Source organism: Scaptodrosophila lebanonensis, unplaced genomic scaffold, assembly GCF_003285725.1.
Source record: "Scaptodrosophila lebanonensis strain 11010-0011.00,11010-0021.00 unplaced genomic scaffold, SlebRS2 tig00001415-arrow-pilon, whole genome shotgun sequence".
Classification (NCBI taxonomy): Eukaryota; Metazoa; Arthropoda; class Insecta; order Diptera; family Drosophilidae; genus Scaptodrosophila; species Scaptodrosophila lebanonensis.
The window spans coordinates 2,015,321-2,037,362 of NW_022060742.1; the positions used below are offsets into that span (position 1 = coordinate 2,015,321).

The 22,042-nt window shown below is 37.1% G+C and overlaps 2 protein-coding genes across 2 annotated transcripts in view; both read left to right on the forward strand.

Moving 5' to 3' along the window:
* Positions 1-22,042, forward strand: part of LOC115633145 (formin-J) — a 55,072-nt gene that overhangs the window by 15,666 nt on the left and 17,364 nt on the right. Inside the window, exons 2-3 of the mRNA XM_030530554.1 lie at positions 16,575-17,077; positions 18,737-18,899. Coding sequence (XP_030386414.1) covers positions 16,895-17,077; positions 18,737-18,899 — 346 coding nt within the window. The 5' untranslated portion in view covers positions 16,575-16,894. The remainder of the gene's footprint in view (positions 1-16,574; positions 17,078-18,736; positions 18,900-22,042) is intronic.
* On the forward strand, positions 10,303-11,521 carry LOC115633147 (trans-1,2-dihydrobenzene-1,2-diol dehydrogenase-like). Its single transcript, XM_030530557.1, has 2 exons — positions 10,303-11,069; positions 11,132-11,521. Exons 1-2 carry the CDS (start codon positions 10,326-10,328, stop codon positions 11,390-11,392), a joined length of 1,005 nt encoding a protein of 334 aa, XP_030386417.1. The 5' UTR covers positions 10,303-10,325; the 3' UTR covers positions 11,393-11,521.

A 22,042-nucleotide genomic window follows, 5' to 3' on the forward strand; every position in this document is an offset into this window, starting at 1 on the left:
CTTAATAAAAAAGTTATTTAAATAATTAATCCAATACATCAGTACCCATATATTTTAAAAATAATTATATATATAATAAGAGAGGAATGCTAGAGTGAAGCGCGGTCAATTCTTAAAGATCCTGTACCCATAAAAAAAATTATTTAATTAATTAATTCAATACATCAGTGAAGACATATGATTACGTACAGTCTCAGGGTGCCTCAAGAAAAAAAATACCAAACTTGTCCTTTCTAGGATTTAGGAGAATTTGGATACCAAATTTGGTTTTTCTAACTCTTATACTTTATGAAATCCTCTCGCTTATTCAGACTGGCAGACGCACAAACCTAATATATCCTTTTAGCCTTTGAATATAGGGTTCTTTAAATTTGAAATGAATAATTATTTTCAAGGTGTGGTTAGACATTCAAATAATTTATACATCAATGTGAATTAAACTGAATCTAGTCCTGAAAAGGTACTAAGTATAATAGAAGCTGGTTGTAGCTAAACTATTGAAATATATTAGAGACCAATTCGTGACCGTATCGTGTTCCATGCCCATCTCTAGTGCCCAGCTACCTAGCAATTTGGAGGTCTATTTCTGCAAGAATGTTTCAATTTGGGCGCCGGAGGTGTTTCGGCCATTGCTGCGAGGGAGGAGGCATAAAGTACTTATATGTACACCTATATGTGTGTACGTATATGTCTGTAGGTAGCCGAGCTCCGTTCATTTCACTTGATTACACTATTTGCGAATGTAAATGCAAAAGCCGCAATTACGTTAAGGTTACGTGGAACAATAGCCACAAATACGAGTACATATTGCCATATGTATGTACGAGTTTGTCTGTACATGGCAACTGAGCAGAATTGGCTATAAAATCAGACACGCTTCATTAGCTTCGTCGCCGTCGTCGCCACCACAAGCGCCGTCGACGATTCATTATTTGTTGGTGTTGTTGTTATTTTTGTTGGTGCTGGTGCTGTACACGCCTAATTAAACAAATTATTGAATCTTTATGCTGCCACATTGCAAGTGGCAAGTGGAAAACTGAAAAACAACAAAAGCAACAGCTGCAATTAGAATGAACTGACGTTGCGCATGCGCCATGTGGGCCCCACACACAACTTTATTAAAAGTACACACAAATAATGAACATCTAATGAAATCCAAGACAATGGCAAGCAACCAACCGCGTTTATAAATAGCGCAGACAATGTACAACTAACAACAACAACAACAAACTAGTAAAACTATTGAATTACAAGCTGTTACAAGTTCATGAGGCAAAAACGGCAAACAGCAAGCGGCGCTCGGAATGAGAAGCAAAAACTGAAAAAACTGAAATAAACTGACACGTTCATCAGTGGGCGTAGCTGTTGGTCGCAAATATATAATTGTGTGTGTGTGTGTTTGCCCCAAAAAGCAAGAGGCTCAACATTTTTGTGTGCAACACAAATTTTTCGCGAATCACGTGGCGCAGCTTTGGCCAGCTTTGAAATGAGCGCAACTATGCAGCGACCTGTGACTATTTAGTTCAAGTTCGAGTTGCCGCTGTGCGAATTGCGCCATCCTCTCTCGGGGCCCTTTGTAGCCTTACATGGCCCTCCATGGCTGAACAGCAAAGGGGTGTGTGTGTGTGTGTGTGCCAAACAGGCAGTGAATTGTTAAAGTAGACAACGAAATTAGTTGAACAAACACAATTAATAAAGTTTGCAATTATTTGCAATTAAATATCTCAGGAGCTACTCCGACAAAGTTTTTAAAACCTTGATAGAAAATTCCTAAAGATGTATGCCTTGAAACAGATTGTGCTGGATATTTGCCAAAATGAGTAGCGTAGTCATTTTTCTTTGGTTGCAAAATGCAATTCAGTCGGGAATAGCCACTTAAGAACAGCCTTATTTGCTCTTCAGTGATACCCAGCTGTGAAACGAATGTTATCGAAATAGCCGATAGTTAATCGATCGTAAGATTCTTGAATTACGAGTTATATAAAGATTAATTAATTAAGCACGATTATTTAAATACTATGGAGCATAAACGCACCAGCGAAACTTTTCTTAACTACCTCAATACGTAACATCACTTTTAAAGTGTATAATTATTTCGATATTTCAGGATCCTCTCCGACAAAATTTGTATAAAATCGAGATATTTTCAAAAAGATATGCTTTTAAAATAATTTAATTGTTAATTTAATAGAAAACATATAATAACAATATATTTTTAAAAAAGGAAGAAAGCTTTCAAATCATTTTTCGGTTTACAAAGAGTCTGGATATCTGACGTGTAGAAATCTGACGAATAGAAATTGTAAATTGAAAGACCTGGTACTAATAGGGAAAGACATTTCAAAAACAAAAAATTCTTTTTTGCGAAAAACCCTATATTATTACATTTATTATAGCTGTCTAATTATGACCATTGAAGATTGAATATAAGCTCTTAACTTTTTGTAAACTATGCGTCGTAAACATAGGAAATTAGAGCCCTAAATTGCTGTTGAGAAAAGCTTTTGTATGCAAATAAAAGCTGTTGAACCAACTTGAATCTTTGTTTTGATTTGATCAATTAATTGCTATTGAAATACCCTTGTACAATTGCATTAAAATAAGACAGCCAGTACTTTTTTAGTTAATTTATTTATTGCGCCAAGTGTAAATACTAAGTAGTCGAGTCTTTTAGCCAACTCTTTGCCTCTATCTTTTGACTGCTCTGCGCTTCGCTGACGCCTGGCTTGGCGTTGATTTTAACGCTTGTCACTTGATCTCTTGCGCACATTTAATTTATACAATTTATATGCGCTTTGTTTTTTCTTCTTTTCATGAATTAAGCGCTTATGTAAAGCAACAACAACAGCAGCAACAACTAAAGCGAGACTGGTTTTAGAAATCTGCAAGTTGTAGAATCATAATCGCACATACACGTATATGGAAGCTTGTTTAGCTGAATTGGTGCAACAATTGTCGGGTTTTCAATGCCAGCCAGCCAGCCCTGCAACTAACTGCAGTGCCTTAGAAAGAATTTCTTTGCTGGGTGGTTGGGCTCTCTGACTATATGCAGTACTTTCCAGCCACTGTGGGCGTTTTGACTCACCGATTTCTCGTAGGCGCTGAACGCGTCTTTCAATGACAACCAAATAAAATAATAATAATAATAAGCAAAAAACAGCCACTAAGCTCAGCTGAGCTCGTAAAAATCGATGCTAAAAATAGACAAACACATACATAGTTCACAGAAAATTCAAGAGTAGTTCTGATGCGGAAGTAGCACTATGGATATGGCTAACAGTCAATGATTAGATCGATCTCTAAAGCAAACTAAAGCAACAAACCGAAACACAAATGCACAAAAATGTATTTGACTGTGAAGGTGCTGTATCTACGAGTGGACCACGCAATATTGTGGCAAGAATCGCACTCGCACCCACCAAAGCAAACGCCGCCGTGCCTAAGTGACTAATCATAACGATGCCAACAACAACAACAATAACCAGTAACAGCAGCAACTCTATGAATGAAATGACTTTAAACAATTTGCGTTGTTGTTGGCAGAGCCCACACACAGAAATAAAAAAAAGACCAACAGCAACAGCAACAACAACAACAACAATAAAAACAAAAACAAAAACAACATACACACATGGCGGCAGCAACTGAAACCACAAGTCAATGTCAACGCAGTGGCAGGCGTCGAGTTGTGCGCCACATCTGCAAAGACCGCACACTCGCCGCAATGTGGCATTTGCGCTAGAGATGATGCACAAATGTGCCCAACAAATCTCAGCTTTCTAGAAATTAGCAATCAACTCTTTGCAAACAAATATTTTATCAATTCGGGAAATATGTGACATTTTTCGTGCTACTGGATCTCATTGAATTATTCATTCATTGTTTTTATAAACTTTACACAGCACCAGACAGAACTCCAGAACGAATCAAGTTGCAGCTAATGTGTTAAAATTTGAATGAGAAGAATTCCTTTCCCATCCAATTTTTTTTTTTTTTTTTATGAATGTTCTTTAAAAACTTCTTTATATTTCAGAAAAGCTATTCAATAGAGTGGTCGAATTATTTACTAAAAACGGTTAATAATACAATAAAGTTTGTGTTGATTTCGTTTTAACTGATGGCGTAACCTATTTTTTCTAAAGGCTATATGGAAACATTTATATGTATTGAGAGCATACATTTTAATCAGCAATTTCTTGTGTTATCATGAAATTGTACCTTGTTTGCGCTTATACTTATATTATTATTTTAATAATAATAATAATACAGTAACTGATTTTTTCTAAACGCTATATGGAAAAATTTACATACATTTTAATCATCTTCCTGGATCACTCTTTAATCTACATATTTTTAAAGCAATTTCTTGTGTTGTCATACGTGATCATAATAATTATAATCCTAATCTACCTCATGTTTTTTACTAAACTGCTCATCTCCATTTCCTACAATTCATCAAGAAAATCTGCATTTTGGCATTGTTGCAAAAATGCATCCCTGATTCAAAGTTTCTCCCATCTCTAATGCACACAAAGTTGCCACTACGATGCTGCAACTGCAACTGCAGCTTCAACTCCGCTGTGTCTTTCTGCATAGTTTGGTCGCAAAGTGTGCCGACGTGTCGCCGCTTGGCCAGCACGGATGGACACGAATGAATCACTTTTATGTAGGTTGATCATGGGCCCCAGTCCACATAGCCGTTGCTCACAAAGTGGCCCAAAAAACAACAACAATAGTAGCAACAATCTAAAGTGTTTTGTGTGATGCCCATTGTGTGATTTTTTTTTGTATTTTGAACTTTTGTCTGTGTTTTGACAATTCAAAGTTAAGGTCAACAAGGGATTTGAAATGCTGCAGTCGGCAAATATACAAGTATATATACATTTATACATACTATATGCGATATGTATGCGCATGTGTGGGTGTTTGCCTTTGGTGCATTGAACCTTTTGATAGTCGAGTCAACATAATTAGCGGTTATTGTGCGTTTAAGTGCGTTGCGCACATTGTTGTCTCCGCTGGTTACTGTTGCTGCTGCTGTTGTTGTTGGTTTTATGTTTTTGCAATCCTCAATCAAAGATAGCTTGACCCTGAAGTCACTCACATGGCATGCTCCATGTCTGGGACCTATTTGTTTTATTTGTTTTTGAAATAGTTTCGGAATATTTGGGCCACTCAGTCGGCCATTGGCCAATGGCCAGCTGTGCCACCTGTAGGCATTTTATTAAGAAAATCCACAACAACAGCAACAATAACAACAACCAAGCACATTTTGTAAGTGCCAAGTTAAACATAAGTACGATTCGTATTAAAGCAGGGTGTCTACTGATAAATCCTGTCTGATATTCTCGACATTCCATAAAGATATACGAGTATTAAAGTAGATCAGATATGTAGTATTTACTTGTATTATTATAATACTGATACTATAATACTGTACTCATAAATAAAATTAAAACTACTATTGAAAACTTATAATATGATCAACTCTTGGGTGCAGAATATTTCGAACTCGCTTTTACTAACATTTGTTAAGTAAATAAGAACCCAAGAAAATTTTCAAAAACCGCCGAATGCTCTATTTTGTATTCTTTTCTTAGAGTACACAAAGCTAGAGTGAAGATTTTCCATATCGACTTTGGAGCCCCTATTCCCTCATTTTGAGTTCATATTTTCCCAAACTACACCGTGAAAGGAAAATATATACTTGTATATTAACTCACAAGGTTTTAAAAGCGTCTCCCCTCAACTGTAATTGGTGAAAAAGAGTATTCATCAAGCAATAACAATTTTTTAATTGATTTAAAATGTATTGGATTAGGATTTAGTCTTTCCGGCTAAAGTATATTCTTTTTATGATTAATAACCATTAAAACATAAATAAAGAGAATTTATGTATGGTTTTTTTCTTCTTTTTTGTGGAACATACATTATACCTAGTGGGTCCAATTATCAAAATATTTATTGCTTAAATGCACATTTAATGAACTCTATATGTTGTAAAATACAATTTATTCCAAGCTATAAAAAATTAGGCAGAAAAACTAAAAACTTCAACTTTTCTGTGGGACTGGGCTTTCTACTTGAAATTGTTCATCGTTGAGTTAATAATCGAAGGGACAATTTTAACATATTCTTTTTAAGACTGGAGTGTCTGGAACTTTTCTTTGGTAGTTTGTGATATCTATAGAGGTAAGTAGCCGATAATCGGAAAGCAAATCAGGAATAATCTCAAAGAGTGAGCCATTTACTGTTTTTTAGATTTAAAGCCTACAATATACACCCGTACCTAGATTAAGCTGTGATATTTCAATAAAATTTCTGATAAATATCTGAGCCAGACTAAAGTGCTTTCCATCAGACACCCTGCCTCTAGCCAGAGATATGTATATGGTCCGTCTGTGGTTGCCCGGCGCTGTTGCATGTGCGCCTGTCATAAGTTTTGAGACTTTGTTTAACATATTTATGCACTTTGTGGCACTTGGCACTTGCGGCTTGAGAATTGAGAGTCGAGAGTTGGGGACAGCCCGCTTTTAGACCCGTTGCAATTGGTTTGGCCATTAATTAACAAGAATTCGGCACTGGCAACACAGTTGACAAGTATTTATGAAAGCTAAAGCTCTGCTGCATTCAAGCAGCTGCGTGCACATTTTTTGTTTTGTTTTGTTTTGTTTTGTTCGTCGATTGTAGCCACTGGGCATGGGAATTGAATCGAATCGCATTGAATGTTATGTTGCAATGGAGACCCAAAAATCCAAATAAAACTTTCGCTTTTCCATGCGCCGCCACCGCCATATGAATGGCGTGAATGTTTTGTGTGGGGAAGCGTGAAAATTATGTATTAGCACCTTGTGTATCATTATAATTATTATTTCAAAGTGGTCCATTGATGAAACCTTTAAGTTTTTGATTTGATGACCCGTTTGAAAGAGGCGCTCAGTTCACACATGTCTTGCGCAAAGGGGTCCCCAACTTAAAACAATAGAAAATTTTCCAATGACGCGCATCGCCGCCTTTTCACACATTTCACGGGTCTTTCCAATTGCCTGCAAGTGTATGACTATATATTGTATATAGTGAGTGCGTTTATTTGCCCTAAACTGGCACTCGTGTGTCATGGACGCATGGCTCACACTCCATGGGCGCATTCATAAATTTTCATAAACGAAATGAATGTCAGCGCCCGTGTTGAGGGAGAAAAACGCTGGTACTACTATATAGTATAGTATGTACTTGTAGTATACTCGTATATGTAGAAGGTGCCCGTAGTTGCTGCGTCTGTCAAATGTCAACGAGCGACACGCGGCCTATTGAATGAGCGCCTAATGAAGTCGCTGGCAGCCAACCTTTACGAACATTTATTCTAAATAAATGCATTTACATTGGCACGAAACTACACTGCCTGACAAAAAGTAGTTAACCATTTAACAGACGATTTGAACTACATCTTTAATTAAAAGAATCCTCATAATTTATTGAATTGTTTCTATCGCCAGGTTATCAGGAAGCATAAAACCAACAGCCGTAGACCAACGCTGATAATGATTTAGTTTTGAAAGAATTAATGACTTTTTTACATGTACAAATAAATATAAGATCCTAAAAACATTTTTGATTCCAAATCATTCGAATTGTGCAAAAAGTCTGCCTTTGACTGTTTCGACATCAGACCGCCTAGATTTCGGAAAGTATTAAGCTCAGAAACTCATTGAAAGAATTAATTGGTAATTTGTAAATATAAAAACCGATATAGACTATTAAAGGATTACTCATTTTTACTCTTGCACTTTTTAGCTTATAAAATAGTGTTTATTAATAGGGGATACAAGTTACCTCTATTATTATAAGTGTCTATATACCTATGTATATTGTTCAACAGATATTTAGAGACTCAAATCATTACAATTGTGAAATAAGTTCAGGATCACAAACCGCGATACATAAAATTGTTATCTTTTTTAATCGCAAATTGTTTACCAATATTGAAAGAATTTATCGCTGATTTGGATCAATGCATGCACCGATATAGATTTTGAAACACATAAAGAACTTCATAACATTTAAGAACAACAATCAACCACTCGGAGCTTTGTCTAGCCATCTGCCTAGCTGTCTCAGCCTCTTTAAGAAAATTATGCAGCTAAAATAGCTGAACCATTATATCAATTAAATTTTTATAACCTCTAATTATTAAAGAGGTTTTTGTGGACGCTTGATAAATATAAGAGTCGCTCATTTTATTGGGTCAAAAAAAGTCAAGTTAGGCGTTCTTTGTTTGAGGTGGATTCGCTTTGTCCCTTAATTAGTCCCAGTTTATTTTTGCTTTTCATTTCAGTGCAATAAATACTCGTAAGTATATTTCGTTAAGTAGAAAGCAAGGTTTACCTTCGTTGATTAGTAGAAAGCCTGTTTTTGAATAGGTTAAAAGTCACACAGTGCCTTAATTTTTAGTTTAGTTGTTAAAGGTTTAGTAAAGTAACTTCTGACCAGCACTGTTCAAAAGTATTCCTCTTAAATAGTGGCCTTTCGAAACGATTTTTTTCAACTGCTGCTGCGCTTGGTCATCAAAATGCAAAACCTACGCACTTTTTAGCTTTGGCTTTTTATTCCGTTCATTCAGCTGGTGGTATTGTATAAATAATTTGTGTTTCGTGTATTTTTTTCGACCATAGGCAAATGTTCTTTGCTGGCAGCAACAGCAATAGTGGTATGAGAAAACAAAACAGAATTAAATTAATTTGCGTTGTGGGTTAATTTGGCAGACCGTTGTTGGAACCTGATGACGCCCACTACTTTATTTTTGTTCACTTCAGGTTTCAAGATCTTGATGGCTCGGCTGTTACGTATTCAGTTGTGTTGTTGTTGCTGTTGTTGCCAACTGCGTTCGGCAAACTAATTAAACCATCAATTTAACGCCACACGCATAAATCTCAGCAATCAGTCCCAGATGAAGCGCATAATGACTTAATTGCCAGCTTAAAGAGAGCAATGCGTCGACCTCCAAACGGATGATTGAACATCCTTATAAAATGCATTACAAAATAAATAAAAGTAAATAAATGAATTGTAAACTTGGTCAGTCAAGTGCAAGCCAACATGAATGAGTTGTCGTCGAATGAATTGACTTGAAAATGGCAAACTGGCCTGGCCCGGCCCGGCCCGGCCCGGCCTGGCCTGGCCGTAAAGGCTGCCAACAAAATAAAAAGAGTGTAGTGTTCGTATCCCAATTTCAAGTACGAGTACGAACAGCGCGACTCAAGTTTGTGCATTTAGCGCATATTGGAAACATATCGTATCGAAACGACAACAGTAACAACAACAACACTAACTACAACATAAAGCTGTAAAGATGTTTTTACCGATTTTAGAAGCCATAAGGTCAATGCTGAGTGCGCCAAGCGCCAAGATCGTGTTTTGATTGGAACTCATCGCTGGCGTCGTGTCGTCGTCGTTGTTGTTGTTGTTGCTGCTGTTGTTGCTGCTGTCAACTGCAGCTGTTGTCAAGTGTTATGACTCGTTCAACAAAAATAAGAAGAAGAGGAGGAGACTGTGCGTCCGTCCCTCCAGCCATTTGCCACTCCGCCACACATTGGCCTAAGCTGCCACACAAAAACAATGCGCGGCTTTGTTTCTACACTTCACTTTCCCAGACCCAGACCCAGACCCTGTCTGCCCCCATAGGCGAGTGTTGATAAGCCCCTTCAACAGGCCCGCGAAGAAAGCCAATTACAAGTTCACAGATAAATGAATATTCATTAACATTAATTGTAGATTATTACAAGTACAGGCATTAAATAAAGCTTAGAATAAATGCTCAGAGGGGAATTGAATAAAATACTATATAGCTATTAAGGGATTAAAAAGCCTGACAAACACAACCATAACTCCGACTATAGTATGTTACTTAAGCAAGTAATACTCTAGGTTAATCATATTCATTCTAAAATGCATGTTTTACAATCGAAGAGTTAATGAAAGATTTCGTTTTTTTTGTAGTTTATGTTTAATAAACAAGTTACTATTGGCTTTACTTTGAGAAACTGATAAACCCAACTATATTAAACTTTAAAGTGTTAGTAAAGTTAATTCTAATCTTACTTCTTGAAATCAACAATTTTTTTGAGTCTGAATCCATTCGAAATTACTGGGGTGTTAATATTCAAATAACATAAATTGAGCTCATTAACGATTATAGACAAATACTTATACATATATGCATACACAGTGTTATCAACTGTGCTATCAACATTGCAAATGCAATGCTAGAATCTACAATTTTCCAGTCAGTTGATCTCGTTTCGGGCTCGCAAACAGACTGACAGAAAATGGCACTGAAATGGGGAATTGTGGGGGCTTCGAAAATCTCGCACGACTTTTGCACCGCTCTGCGTTCACAGCACACCGCTAAACCACATGAGATACATGCCATAGCCAGTCGATCGAAAGCTAATGCAGATGAGTTTGCCCAGAGGCATGACATCCTGCATGCCTATGGGAGCTACGAGGAACTGGCGCAGAACGTCAACATCGAAGTGGTTTATGTGGCGGTCTTAAACCACATGCACTTCGAAGTGGTGAAGATGATGTTGGAAGCGGGGAAGCCAGTGGTTTGCGAGAAACCCTTCGCGATGAACCACAATCAAGCCAAGGAGCTCATCTCGTTAGCTAAAAAGGAGAACCTTTTCCTTATGGAAGGACTGTGGACGCGCTTCTTTCCAGTCTATCGACACTTTAGCGCCGCGCTGACCAGAAACGCATTTGGCGATATCCGAGAGGTGTATGTGAAGCATGGATTCTGTGGTTCGGATAGCGCACGCATAGTTCGGAAAGATATGGGCGGAGGTATTGTGCTAGATATCGGCTGTTATGCAATACAGTTGGTGGTTCTGGTGTTCCAGGAGGCGCCCAAGTCGATTAAGGCAGAGGGTAAAATAAATTCGAACGGCATTGATTTGTTCTTCCAAGCCGACTTGGAATTCTCAAAGGGTCGTCGCGCTTACATCACATGTTCCGGCTTGGAAGCATTGGAAAATCAGTCAACTATAATCAGCACCAAAGGACCCATTTGTGTAAGCGTGAAGCTATGGGATTTGTGGGCTAAGAAATCTTTATAATTGCTCTCCAATTTCAGATGCCAACCTATTGGTGTCCGAGCCATTATATTGCCAACGGTCAGCTGCATGAATGGAGGCTGCCAATCACTGCTGACAATTGGAACTATACGAACTCTATTGGCCTCATCTACGAGGCAGATCATGTCTTTGAATGCATCAGAGCCGGTCAAACTATTTCTGAAATTGTGCCGCCCACAGATACTTTGCTTATCGCCCAGATTCAAGATGAAATTCGCAAGCAAATTGGCGTGCAATATGATTGCGATGAGAGCCTATAATCCAGATTAAATTTCTATTTATATACAACTTTTCGAAGCGCCGACTGGCCAGAGGCAATGTTATTACGCCCTATGCCTAATTTTATTATGAAATAAAACTGATGCGTGTAAACGCTTTGAAGATAGAAACCGGACGTGTGTATGTAAATTTCAGGCTTTGCATTACTATCGCTCTGATCTTAGTTTTCAAAGCTATATACATATTACTACTGCATGTCAAATGAAAACGTGATCATGTGACCCAAAAAAAAGGAGAAACAATCTATGCTCATAATTTGCTTCATTTATGCAAAAGCTATTTTCCAAAACATTACAATATGCACAAACATTTTCTCAATAAACATTTTCTCAATAAACATTTTATAAATTATTTAAATAAGCGATATGTTAAGTGGAAATGCTAATACAGTGGGTGCAATGTGACGATGTTGTCGGACAGAATCATAAAAATGAGATAAAAAAACAAGTTAAAACGTCATCGTTTAACATGCTCGACTAAGGAGTACTCTTTACCGATTTCTGGGCTAAAGTAAACTCAACTGAAATTTCACACAAACATGAGGGAAGTCAAACGAAAATTTGAAAAAATCTTGGTTTTCGGCTTATAAAGCATTCTTCGAAATTAAGACGCCCGTACTTACAAACAGGACAACAGACAATTTAAATTTATGAAAAGGCAGGTAGTCCACCTGACTTTTGGTCAGGATGAATCGAACATCATAATTAAAAAAGCACTTCCTTTCCTTTAAAAAACTTTTCAAATTTATTTAGAATTTAGAAAAAAAAGGAATGTTTTTTTTTTTTAAAGAAACGTTTTTACACAGCGTGAACTTTATAAGAAAAGTACATGCATATATTCTTAAAAAAAAACGGTTATTACGGAAACTATTTCTTTGTACTTAATTTTCTAAATATGTATGTACTTGCAATGAATTTTGTCTTACTTGATTTGAAGGAGATTCTTCTAAGATCCACTAATTCCAAAATATTCTACCAGGAAACGATTAACAAACAAATTAGTTCTTGAAAATTGAAAAAGATATTATTCTTGCTGTTAATATTGCCAGTGTTGTACGGAAATTGGTGAATTCGATGGAGTAGAAGTCGTAGCTGATATGACTGTTACAAACAATTTGATATAGCTGATATACTCTTTTCCACGGCCTTTTGGGCAGATGCTATTAAAATAAAAATTATGAACAACTATGAAAATGGACACTGACTACTGCCTAAAAGTTATAAATCGAACACACCTTGCAATAAAATGGAAATAGGAAATTCACTTTGAAGTCGACGACAACGGCAGGCGTTGTCAAAGAGGAAGAAGAAGAGGCACGTGCGGTCAGACAGGCTGAGAGATAAACAGACAAACAGAAACAGCAACAGCAACAACAACTTGCGAACGACCTTGCGCTTATTGCGCAAAATCAACGTCGCCACTGTTACCGATTTTATTTATACTCGTATACACATACATACATAAGTTTGCATTTATGTATATTTTCCAAGCGGCTGTTTATTCAAAAACTTAACGCTTGTTTAACGTGCTTGAAGTGTTTGCATTCTCGCTTCTATCTACAAGTATGTATGTATCTGTCTAAGTAAGTTCATCCAAATCGCCAGGTACCTCTGTCGTGGGCCAAGCTAATGGGTAGAGCAGCCATTAGGCTGTCATCAAATATTTGGGTTTATTTTTATGCACTTTGCACAACATTTAATCACATTAAGCATACGCCCTGTGATGTTGTTAAAGACCCAAAGCATAATTTATACAAAATTATCATGTTTTATGTATATACGAGTATACGTTTAATAATGCGGCTTTGTGAACTGTCACCCACTTGGCAACCAGAGACACGAGACATTGAAAATAACATAGAAAAACCACATCAGCAACAGTAACAACAACAACAACAATAGCCAGGTGAACAACCAAACGTTGAGCATTGAAATGTTTTGAAATTTGTGAATTATTACTTGCACTTTAACATGACTTCAAGCGACGACAACAACAACAACAACAGCATAAATAATTTACAACAATATGTTTTGTGAATATGTGGTTGACATTTTATAGACGACGCCAAGTCGACGGCACCTGTGTCGGCCGACATTGTCGATTGAGAAGGTATGGAGTAGCAGGCAGAGGGGGGGCTCTATGAAAAACCATTTGCGCCTGTCAACGCCTGCTTTTGTCCAAAGGTGTGCCGTTGATTGCTCCGACTGCAAGATAAATGAGTCGAGCCTGTCTCGGCGACTCGACAATAGTCCATTGAAAAGAAGGAACGGAAAAAATAAAATACTGCGCCGGCACGTTTGACAAATTCTAATTAGGGTTACAATTCGCGGGAGTTCATTAACATTTTTGCCCATTTTCTCAGCTCGTTCTCAGGCTTTGGTGTCTCCTTCTTTTCGGCATTTCCGATACGCCAAATGAATGATTGCCGAACACTTTTAATCACTTGACCGTGTCTCGACTTTGTTTACATTTCAATTAAAAGGCGCATGTTATTTGGTTTGCCATTGTTGTTGTTGTTGTTGCTGCTGCTGCTGCTGTTAAGCGGCACTTTCAATTTGCATAAAACTAATTGGCAATAAATAGCTGCAATAAACGAGCCAACAGCGTCTTGGCTGGGCTAAATGGAAATGGAACCAGTTCAAAGAATTCACCACTGGCTGATAAGCATTCCAATTTATTGAGCTACCATAGAAGAGTTAAATGATTGCGGGTGCTGCTATGCCCTGTTGGTTGGAACCCATTTAGAACAGGTTGTTACACTAAACAACATAACTGATAAATCTTAACGTACACATTAATTGATCTCAATTAAGCAACATGGCTGTTAACAGCTACAGAGGAATATTTAAAACGCATTTACATAAAATGTATATGTACTTACATATGTATGTATGTCAGTTTGCTGTTATCTTGCCCATACAATGTTTACTGCGCTTCTCTTTTAACATTCGCACTGTTAGGACTCCGCTGTTAACATTCTTGCCGCCGCTCCCACACAAATTGTAAACAAGAATTGCAAATTAAAAACTTTTATTCACATCAAAAACATTATGCACTTTAACATATACTATAAATAATGTGCGACATTTTAACAACATTCAATTATTTGGCAACATGTTATTTTACTAATGCCGCAACATCACACTTGTTGCGCACCCTTCAGGAGCGCGAATTTTGCCACAAGAAAAAAACACACAGAAAACATAATTCGCCATAGATCAACAATGAAATAAATTTTTGGGGACCTATTTGCACTTATTTTTGAAACACATCGTTACTAAATACGCAGTTTGTTTAAATAAATATAACTACGCATTTTTCTTTGCCAACAAAATATGCCAACAATGCCGATACTGTAAACAACTGCAACAGCTGATGGCGGCCATTTTGATATGGATGTCTTCTGTTAACAATTAACATATGTAAGAAAACAATTCGCTGTTAATTGTTAGGCAGTGTCTTCGCATTTTAAAGGAACGACCATGAAACTGTTCACCGGGTATAACGGTTATAAGTTTTAGTTTAAATTTATTTAATTTATATTTAAATTTGTGTTATTATAATTGATGTGCCTAATATTTGGTTGAGCTTAAAAACGAACTCTAACCAAAGATTTGCAATACTAACTTGTTTGAGATGAAGATTTAAATACAATTTGTTTCTTATTTTACACTGATTTTCAAATGTAATTATAATTGATGTGTTTAAACACAAGAATTTGATCGAATTTGTTCCTTGTTTTACATTCATTTTCTCGATCTGCCCAAAAGCTATCCATATCTCTTAATTGAGATTTAGGCATCTAATTTTGGAATAATTTAATAGTTTTATAAAATTTTATTTTCGAATTTTTGGAAACTCAATATTTTTACTTGCTATTTATTTTTGTGTTTTTATTTCCTTGCAACGCCGAAATAACTAAAAGAGCGAATCATAAACTACAACCGACCCACGCATATTATTGTTTTTGATCAGTTTGAGACTTTAAATGTATTGTTGAGTGTGGCTTGTCATTAAAACTCACAACAAAATATATGCAGAAATTCAATGAAAAACATTAAAACATGACACAAAAATCGCACAAAATAACAACAGCGATATGTCTACCATTTGATTGAGAACTTGTTTTCGATTTCATTTGAATTCTATTTTTATTGTTAAATGCACAAATTAATGCCGGAGCAGAGATCACAAAAAAAAAGGATGTCGTTCATTATTTTGGACATTTATTTGATGGCATTTTATGTGATTTCATTAGCGTCGCCCATCAAACGCAAATTCTACGATAAATGGCGATCGCGAACTCCCATTTGTCTCAGCTTGGCTGGCGGACCTTTTCAAAATACTAACAACAACAACAACAACAGCAGCAACTACAACAATGCGGCACAAATTATAATTTCAAATAATATAAAGTGCCACTTGACAAGCTGAGTGAGCTTTGTACGGGTCTCAACAAAAATGTTAAACATTTTATCGGCTTTTTTTGTATATTTTTCTCGTCAATCTGTTGGTTGTTTAATGAAAATTTGTTCACTATATGGCATATTGTATTAATATACAAGTTAAATGTGCCGCTTTGTCGGCCCGAGATTGTGAATTTTAGATTCAAACTAATCGAATGTGTCGAATGTTTAAAGTGTAAACAAATTAACAAGATCATTTGGCGTAATTGCTCGGGCCAGTCCGGGCCGGGCTGGGCCTTTGATGTCCGACCGCCAAAATGTGCAAAGTAAAGTAAACAACAAAAACCTAAAAATAGTTGTAATTTGTAAGTAGTGTGCCAACGGCTCAATACACGTACCACGTACAATAGAAATCAATGCAATTGAACAAAATAATAAAATAAAATTATTGTACGAGGGAGCGGGAGCCCTAGGCTGACTTGTCCCCATAAACAACACTAATTTATTGAGCGCGCGAGTGCGGCCCATAAATTAATTAAAGTCGAGCCATGGCGAGCATATAAAATGCACAAAATATTGAACATGCATATGGCAGACCGGGCCAGACCAGGCCAGGCCAGGCAAAGGCAGGCCCAAGCCCTACAATTAGAAATGCGGAGCGTGCGACGGCCCCCAAGCAATTTTCAATACTCATGCCCTTACCCTTAGCCTCTCAATAAGTAATGCAATCTAACTGATTGTCTTTTTTCTCTTTCAGTTATTCAGTCTTGCAGTCCCCCAGTCCTCCAGTCTGCCCAACAGATTCAGATTCACGTGAGCTGCGGACTCTCGGCCGAGAGCATTCGGCATGGAATTGGCCTATTTAGGCATTCAGCGCCACACGGCCCAAAACTAAAATAAGACTCAAGAAAAACAAAAAAGGCAACGCTTTAGAACTAAGCCGACAATTTCAAAGGAACCAACGATCGATCGAGCCATCAAACTGATTGAAAAGCGTCCATTGCGGCGTGACAACCGAGAACGTATTTAGGCATTTGCATAAAACCCCACGCCCCCATACCCCACCAATCATTCACAATGGACTCACGCATCGGCCTGGATTACATTGTTGAGAATCGTGATTATATTTCAAAACTGGGCGCTGCCTTGGACACGCAGAATGCAACAGTGAAGAAGCAAGTCTTCGAGCTACTCTCCGCTCTATGCGCCTATAATTCGGAGGGATATGCACGCGCCATCGAAACACTTGAGTTTTATAAGGTGAGTACGCAGAAGCTTTTCTTCTGGGAAAGCATTAAGTCAGATTTTGGAAATGTATAAGAAAGCGAAAATAAATGATCAGAAGTATTCCCGATTCCGAACTCCGAACGAAGTTATATATGCTGTTAACTGTGCGTAATTTGTTTCAAATTTTAATATTTGCCTAAAAATTTCTTCAAAGAATTGTAACAAAGTTCTTAATTGTTTTGTTTAATCTTTGTTTGTGCCTTAAATTTGTAACGTAAATTTATAACAGATTATTTTTTGCCGTTTGCATCAACAATCGCTGTTACATAACATAATGTACATAACATAATCTTGCTCTAATTAACATTGCAATTTGGCTGCGCTGCAGCTCTCATCTCAGCAGCTGATCTGTAAACGCAGCTGCAGTGTTGGGGCCTTGCGATCATTATAGTCCAGTATAAAAGTTTTGCCCACCCGCGCAGATTAGTTTTTTGTAGCTCTCCAACATGTGTACACGATTGATTCAATCTCGCCCTTTTGTTGTTTTTGTAGAGACAGTCGGTCTGAGCCGCAGCCGTCATTAGTTGCCAGTGGAGATTTATAATAAACCAATATAACGCTGTTGTTCAGAGTCAACTTGTTTCATTTGTGGAAAGCTAGTCTTGGCTATAGTTTTGGAAAGAACTTCCAAAAAATATTGGTAGCTCTACATTGAGGAACAGGCTGAACAGGCGAGATTGAAGTTATCCTGCGTGTGTCGGTAGAAGGGCAACAACTAACAGAGAGACTTAAGACAATGAGGGAGAGCGAGAGCGTTGTAGACGCAGCCACATAACATTATGTTTTTAATAGCGAATTGTTGATACAGCAAACAATAATTGATTATGAAGTTGTCACTATTTGGCAAGCGATACAAATTCAACGCAACAATAATTAACTTAGGATCAAGTGGTAGCTACCGTTACGTTGAACAGACTTGAAAAATTCAATAAAAGTTTAACTAAATTAAATGCATTAATCAAATGTGCGTTTCGCTGTGACTTTAAACAACTGAGTGTGAGCTTCATTTACGAAATCCTAATGGTCTAGCGCTTGAGCAGCGGGCGGTGCAAATAATTCAAATTCTTCAAATGATGGTTGGGCGCGCAGAGACTATTATTAAGGTGCAGAGAACAGAGCTGAGACACATCACGCCTCCTAACGACGACAGATGTCATCGTCAATTATCGACAGAGCTAAGAAATTAACAATGTCCTTGACTTAGAACCGCAACCTGGTGTCTAAGATACCGTGCACTAATATGGAACTTTTAACAAAGTCAATTCTAGAACTCCGCCCTAAATATTAAGGAATGTCTCACCATCTCATGTATCGCAGCTATGCGCAAGAGTAAATGGATAAAAGTCAACCTAATTGGTAATAATCTCTCGTTCTACGAGCTACTACAAGGAAGAATCATCATTCCGCTAATCTAGATAATAAAAAATGTTTACTAAACTAAATATATTAATAAAGGAGTTTGCACAGACATATTTAAAACGCAATTAGTCCACTAAAATGGGCATAACAATTGGATATCTTAAGAGGGTATTAAAATGATGTGCCTTTTAATTTGCCAAACATTTAAAATACCATTTACATAAACGACAAGAAATTAAATTCTTTTCTCGCATTCTTATTTCATTTGTTTAGAATCTCAAAAAGGAGCGCTATCGCTTTAAGATCGTTATCAATGAACTGGAGCAGTCGGCCACACAAGTCGAGTATCAGGTGGCACTATTGGCCTTCATAAATTGCGTCCTTATATCGGCAGCCACGCTTCAGGAACGAATACGCATACGTAATGAGTTCATAGGTGAGTGCGAGTTGGAGTTCGAAACACTTGAATATCACGCTGCTGGGGTTCAAAGAACTGACGACCATCAAATTGCAGCGCAAAACAATTCACCAAAACACCACATAATTGTTATTATTATTGAATTATATTTATATCGGCGCTTTGTTATTGTTTCTGCGACGCTTAGTTAACGATAACGATAAACACATTAGGCGAACCGAACCGCAAAAGCCGCCAATTCCAAAAACATTGCCATTTGCCTTTTGGTCCGCGTGCCGTCCGTCTGTCTGTCCGTCGTTCCGTCCATGCCGAGCTGTCTTCGATTTCATTGATTGATGTGCCCGCAGCCACAATGGCCTTGACCATAAGCCAGGCGGTCACTCAGTCAGTCAGTCAGTTAGTCGGTTAGTCCGTTACTTTGTGGCAACGCACCTTTAGGCCAGGCAGTAATGATCGTGTTGGCCATTGAATTCGCATTACAACCAACGGAGCACGCGCACGCGATTCGAGGCGTTGCCGAAATCAAATTTAAAATTCCACGACAACCCCCTCATTACATGATTATTTATGAGATATTTGATATTTTTGTAGGGAAATATATTTCGATATCTTGAATACATATTTATAACTTGAAATATTTCATCAGTTCCATGAGTTGAAATGAAACCAATAATTATTAAAACAAATTTCTATTTTTTATTCGCTGCAGCTTTTTCTTCTCAATATCTCCATTTTAGCTAACTGTTCTCTATAAAAACTTTACTTCATCCTGAATCTTGAAATAATAATAACTACAAACAATACATTTTATGAAGGAAAGTTGATATGTTTCAAGCCCTCAATCTGCAAATTTTATGCACTAACTACAATTTTTTCTTATCCTAAATATAATTTAATATTTCGTCTCATTTACTCGCTGATCTAGGAAATTCGAGTTGTCACTAAACCACATGATTTTTAATCTTCTACATTCTACATAGTTGTAGATTTTATGGATATTTCTTTGGAGCTGTAATTTATTCATTTCGTTGAAAATCAATAGCAAATCATACTGTAATTTTATACAATTAAGAAAATCGTGAACCATTATAAAACAGAATTTAATATTAAAAGAAATTCAGCAATGCGGTGCTAATCTTAAATGGGTTTTTAGCCGCCGAAATAGACCGCAGTGCCCCTACAAACAGCGAGTAATGAATCGTGTATTTCACGATCTTTATATTTGATTGCATTTCATGTAGATAATGATATAATAATGATAATAATCATAATAATTAATTCCTTTCTAATCGATATGTTAAACTAATTGTTTCTAATTAATGTTTAGAAAATACTTCACTAAAACGGATGACATGCGGGGCTAACTTTTGAATCTTTCGCGAAAAATATTTTCCATTCCTATTGCATTATCATTCGTCATCTCTGAGGTAATGTTAATGGAAGAAGGGTATTTATGTCCATACAGCTAAACTTAGTTTAATTAAATTGTGTGGGGTATATACCATTGATCTTAAATTAAATCTACTGGTTGAATGGTCAATTCGTCATTTCTGAGCTAATACTTATATGAAATCTGTGGAACTAGCTTGCTGACTAAACTAACAAATATTTCATACCTTTTTGTATTGTCAACGAAATTTCCCTATCGCATTCGCATTATCCATCGCCATTTCTGATCAGCTGACTGTGCCGCCATATTCGTTCGCCATCTGCCTGCCTGTCTAAGCTTCCGGTCAAGCTCGTTTTTATTTCCACACTTCTCGCTGTGCCTGCCAATACACGCGTATGTGTGCCTCCATTTACATTGTTATATTGTTGTGTTTTTTAATTTGAAATAAATATAAAAGAAGGCAAAGTAGAGTCGTGAAAGTCGTCGCTTCTGTGCCCGCCCGTTTCCCTCCTACAGCTCTGCGCCTTATTTGGGACATTGACGTTAATAATTTGTTTTTTACGACTACTTGTTGTATTTGTAGTATTTGTTTGAAATTGAAAGCCATAAAAGGCGTGCAATTAAAAAGTTTTATTAAAAAAATAATAAAAAAAAAAAACAAAGACAGAGGCAGAGAGACATAAAACATTTCTTTGTGTATCGCAAGTGTGTGAGCAATTGGCGATAATTCTTTTGTTGTTTCGGGCGACCTTTAACGATCTATGTGGGTCCTGCGTGGACAGCGTTTCAAGTTCCAAGTTCAACACAGCCTGTGGCCAAACATTTAGAGTTATCTATTTTTCTGACCAACTCTAGGCCCCATTGTTAGTATTTTTTGCACGCGAAGTCAACATAAAATGTCGGCCACACCCATCCATCAAGGAGGGGGGAATGACAGTTTAAAGTCAATACATAATTAATTATTAAATAACATGCCATGGCAGCAAACAATAAAATATATATACTATATATGTACATACAAAAATATCAAATCAAATCGATTCGTTAGGCATTTGTGTTTCGGTTTCGGCTACGGTCGCTGTGCCGATGATTTGAATACTATATAGTACTTGTATGTACTATGTTCATTGTGGAGCTGAGCTGTTGACGCTTTATAAATCAATTGAAATTGAAATTTGCTTGCAACTAAATGGAAAATTGTTAAACAAATAAATTTATGAACAGCACCAGCAACAACAACAAACATTGCGTGCCAAAGTGGAAAATCATGGCACATAAATCAGCAATGCTTGAGCTGTGCGCCCCGGCCTGCGAGCTATGAATGCTCGAAAGACAGACACATGACATATAGCAGATACGGGCTATATAGCTACACAGATTCCGACAGCACAACGCGCAGAACTGTCAAACTGAGGCGATGCCTGTCGAACGGACAGACAGACGGATTCAGAATGTGTGTGCTTAATCATACAGACCAAGCCGATAATTGGGCACTTAAGTGGCATTAGCAGAAAAATGCACAAAAAACATAATGCAAATAATCGTGCTATATGTACTTGTATATGTATATATGTATAAGTATATTGTGATAAAACATTCCTGGAAATTTGAAACGCGGCAAGCATTGAAAGTGTTATAGAGCGATCGAGCAGGCTGACCGATTTTGTGCCGCCATATAAGTAGCCTTGAAACAGAATATTTTCATTGCCAAATGGTGAACAGCATGCGTTGTCTGTCAACTCGAATGTGTCGCTGTGGAATTTCTTGGCAT

Coding starts and splice junctions, on each gene's coding strand:
- LOC115633147 (XM_030530557.1), top strand. CDS start 10,326: ATGGCACTGAAATGGGGAATTGTGGGGGCTTCGAAAATCTCGCACGAC. Junction 11,070..11,131: donor GCACCAAAGGACCCATTTGT/GTAAGCGTGAAG, acceptor CTCCAATTTCAG/ATGCCAACCTATTGGTGTCC.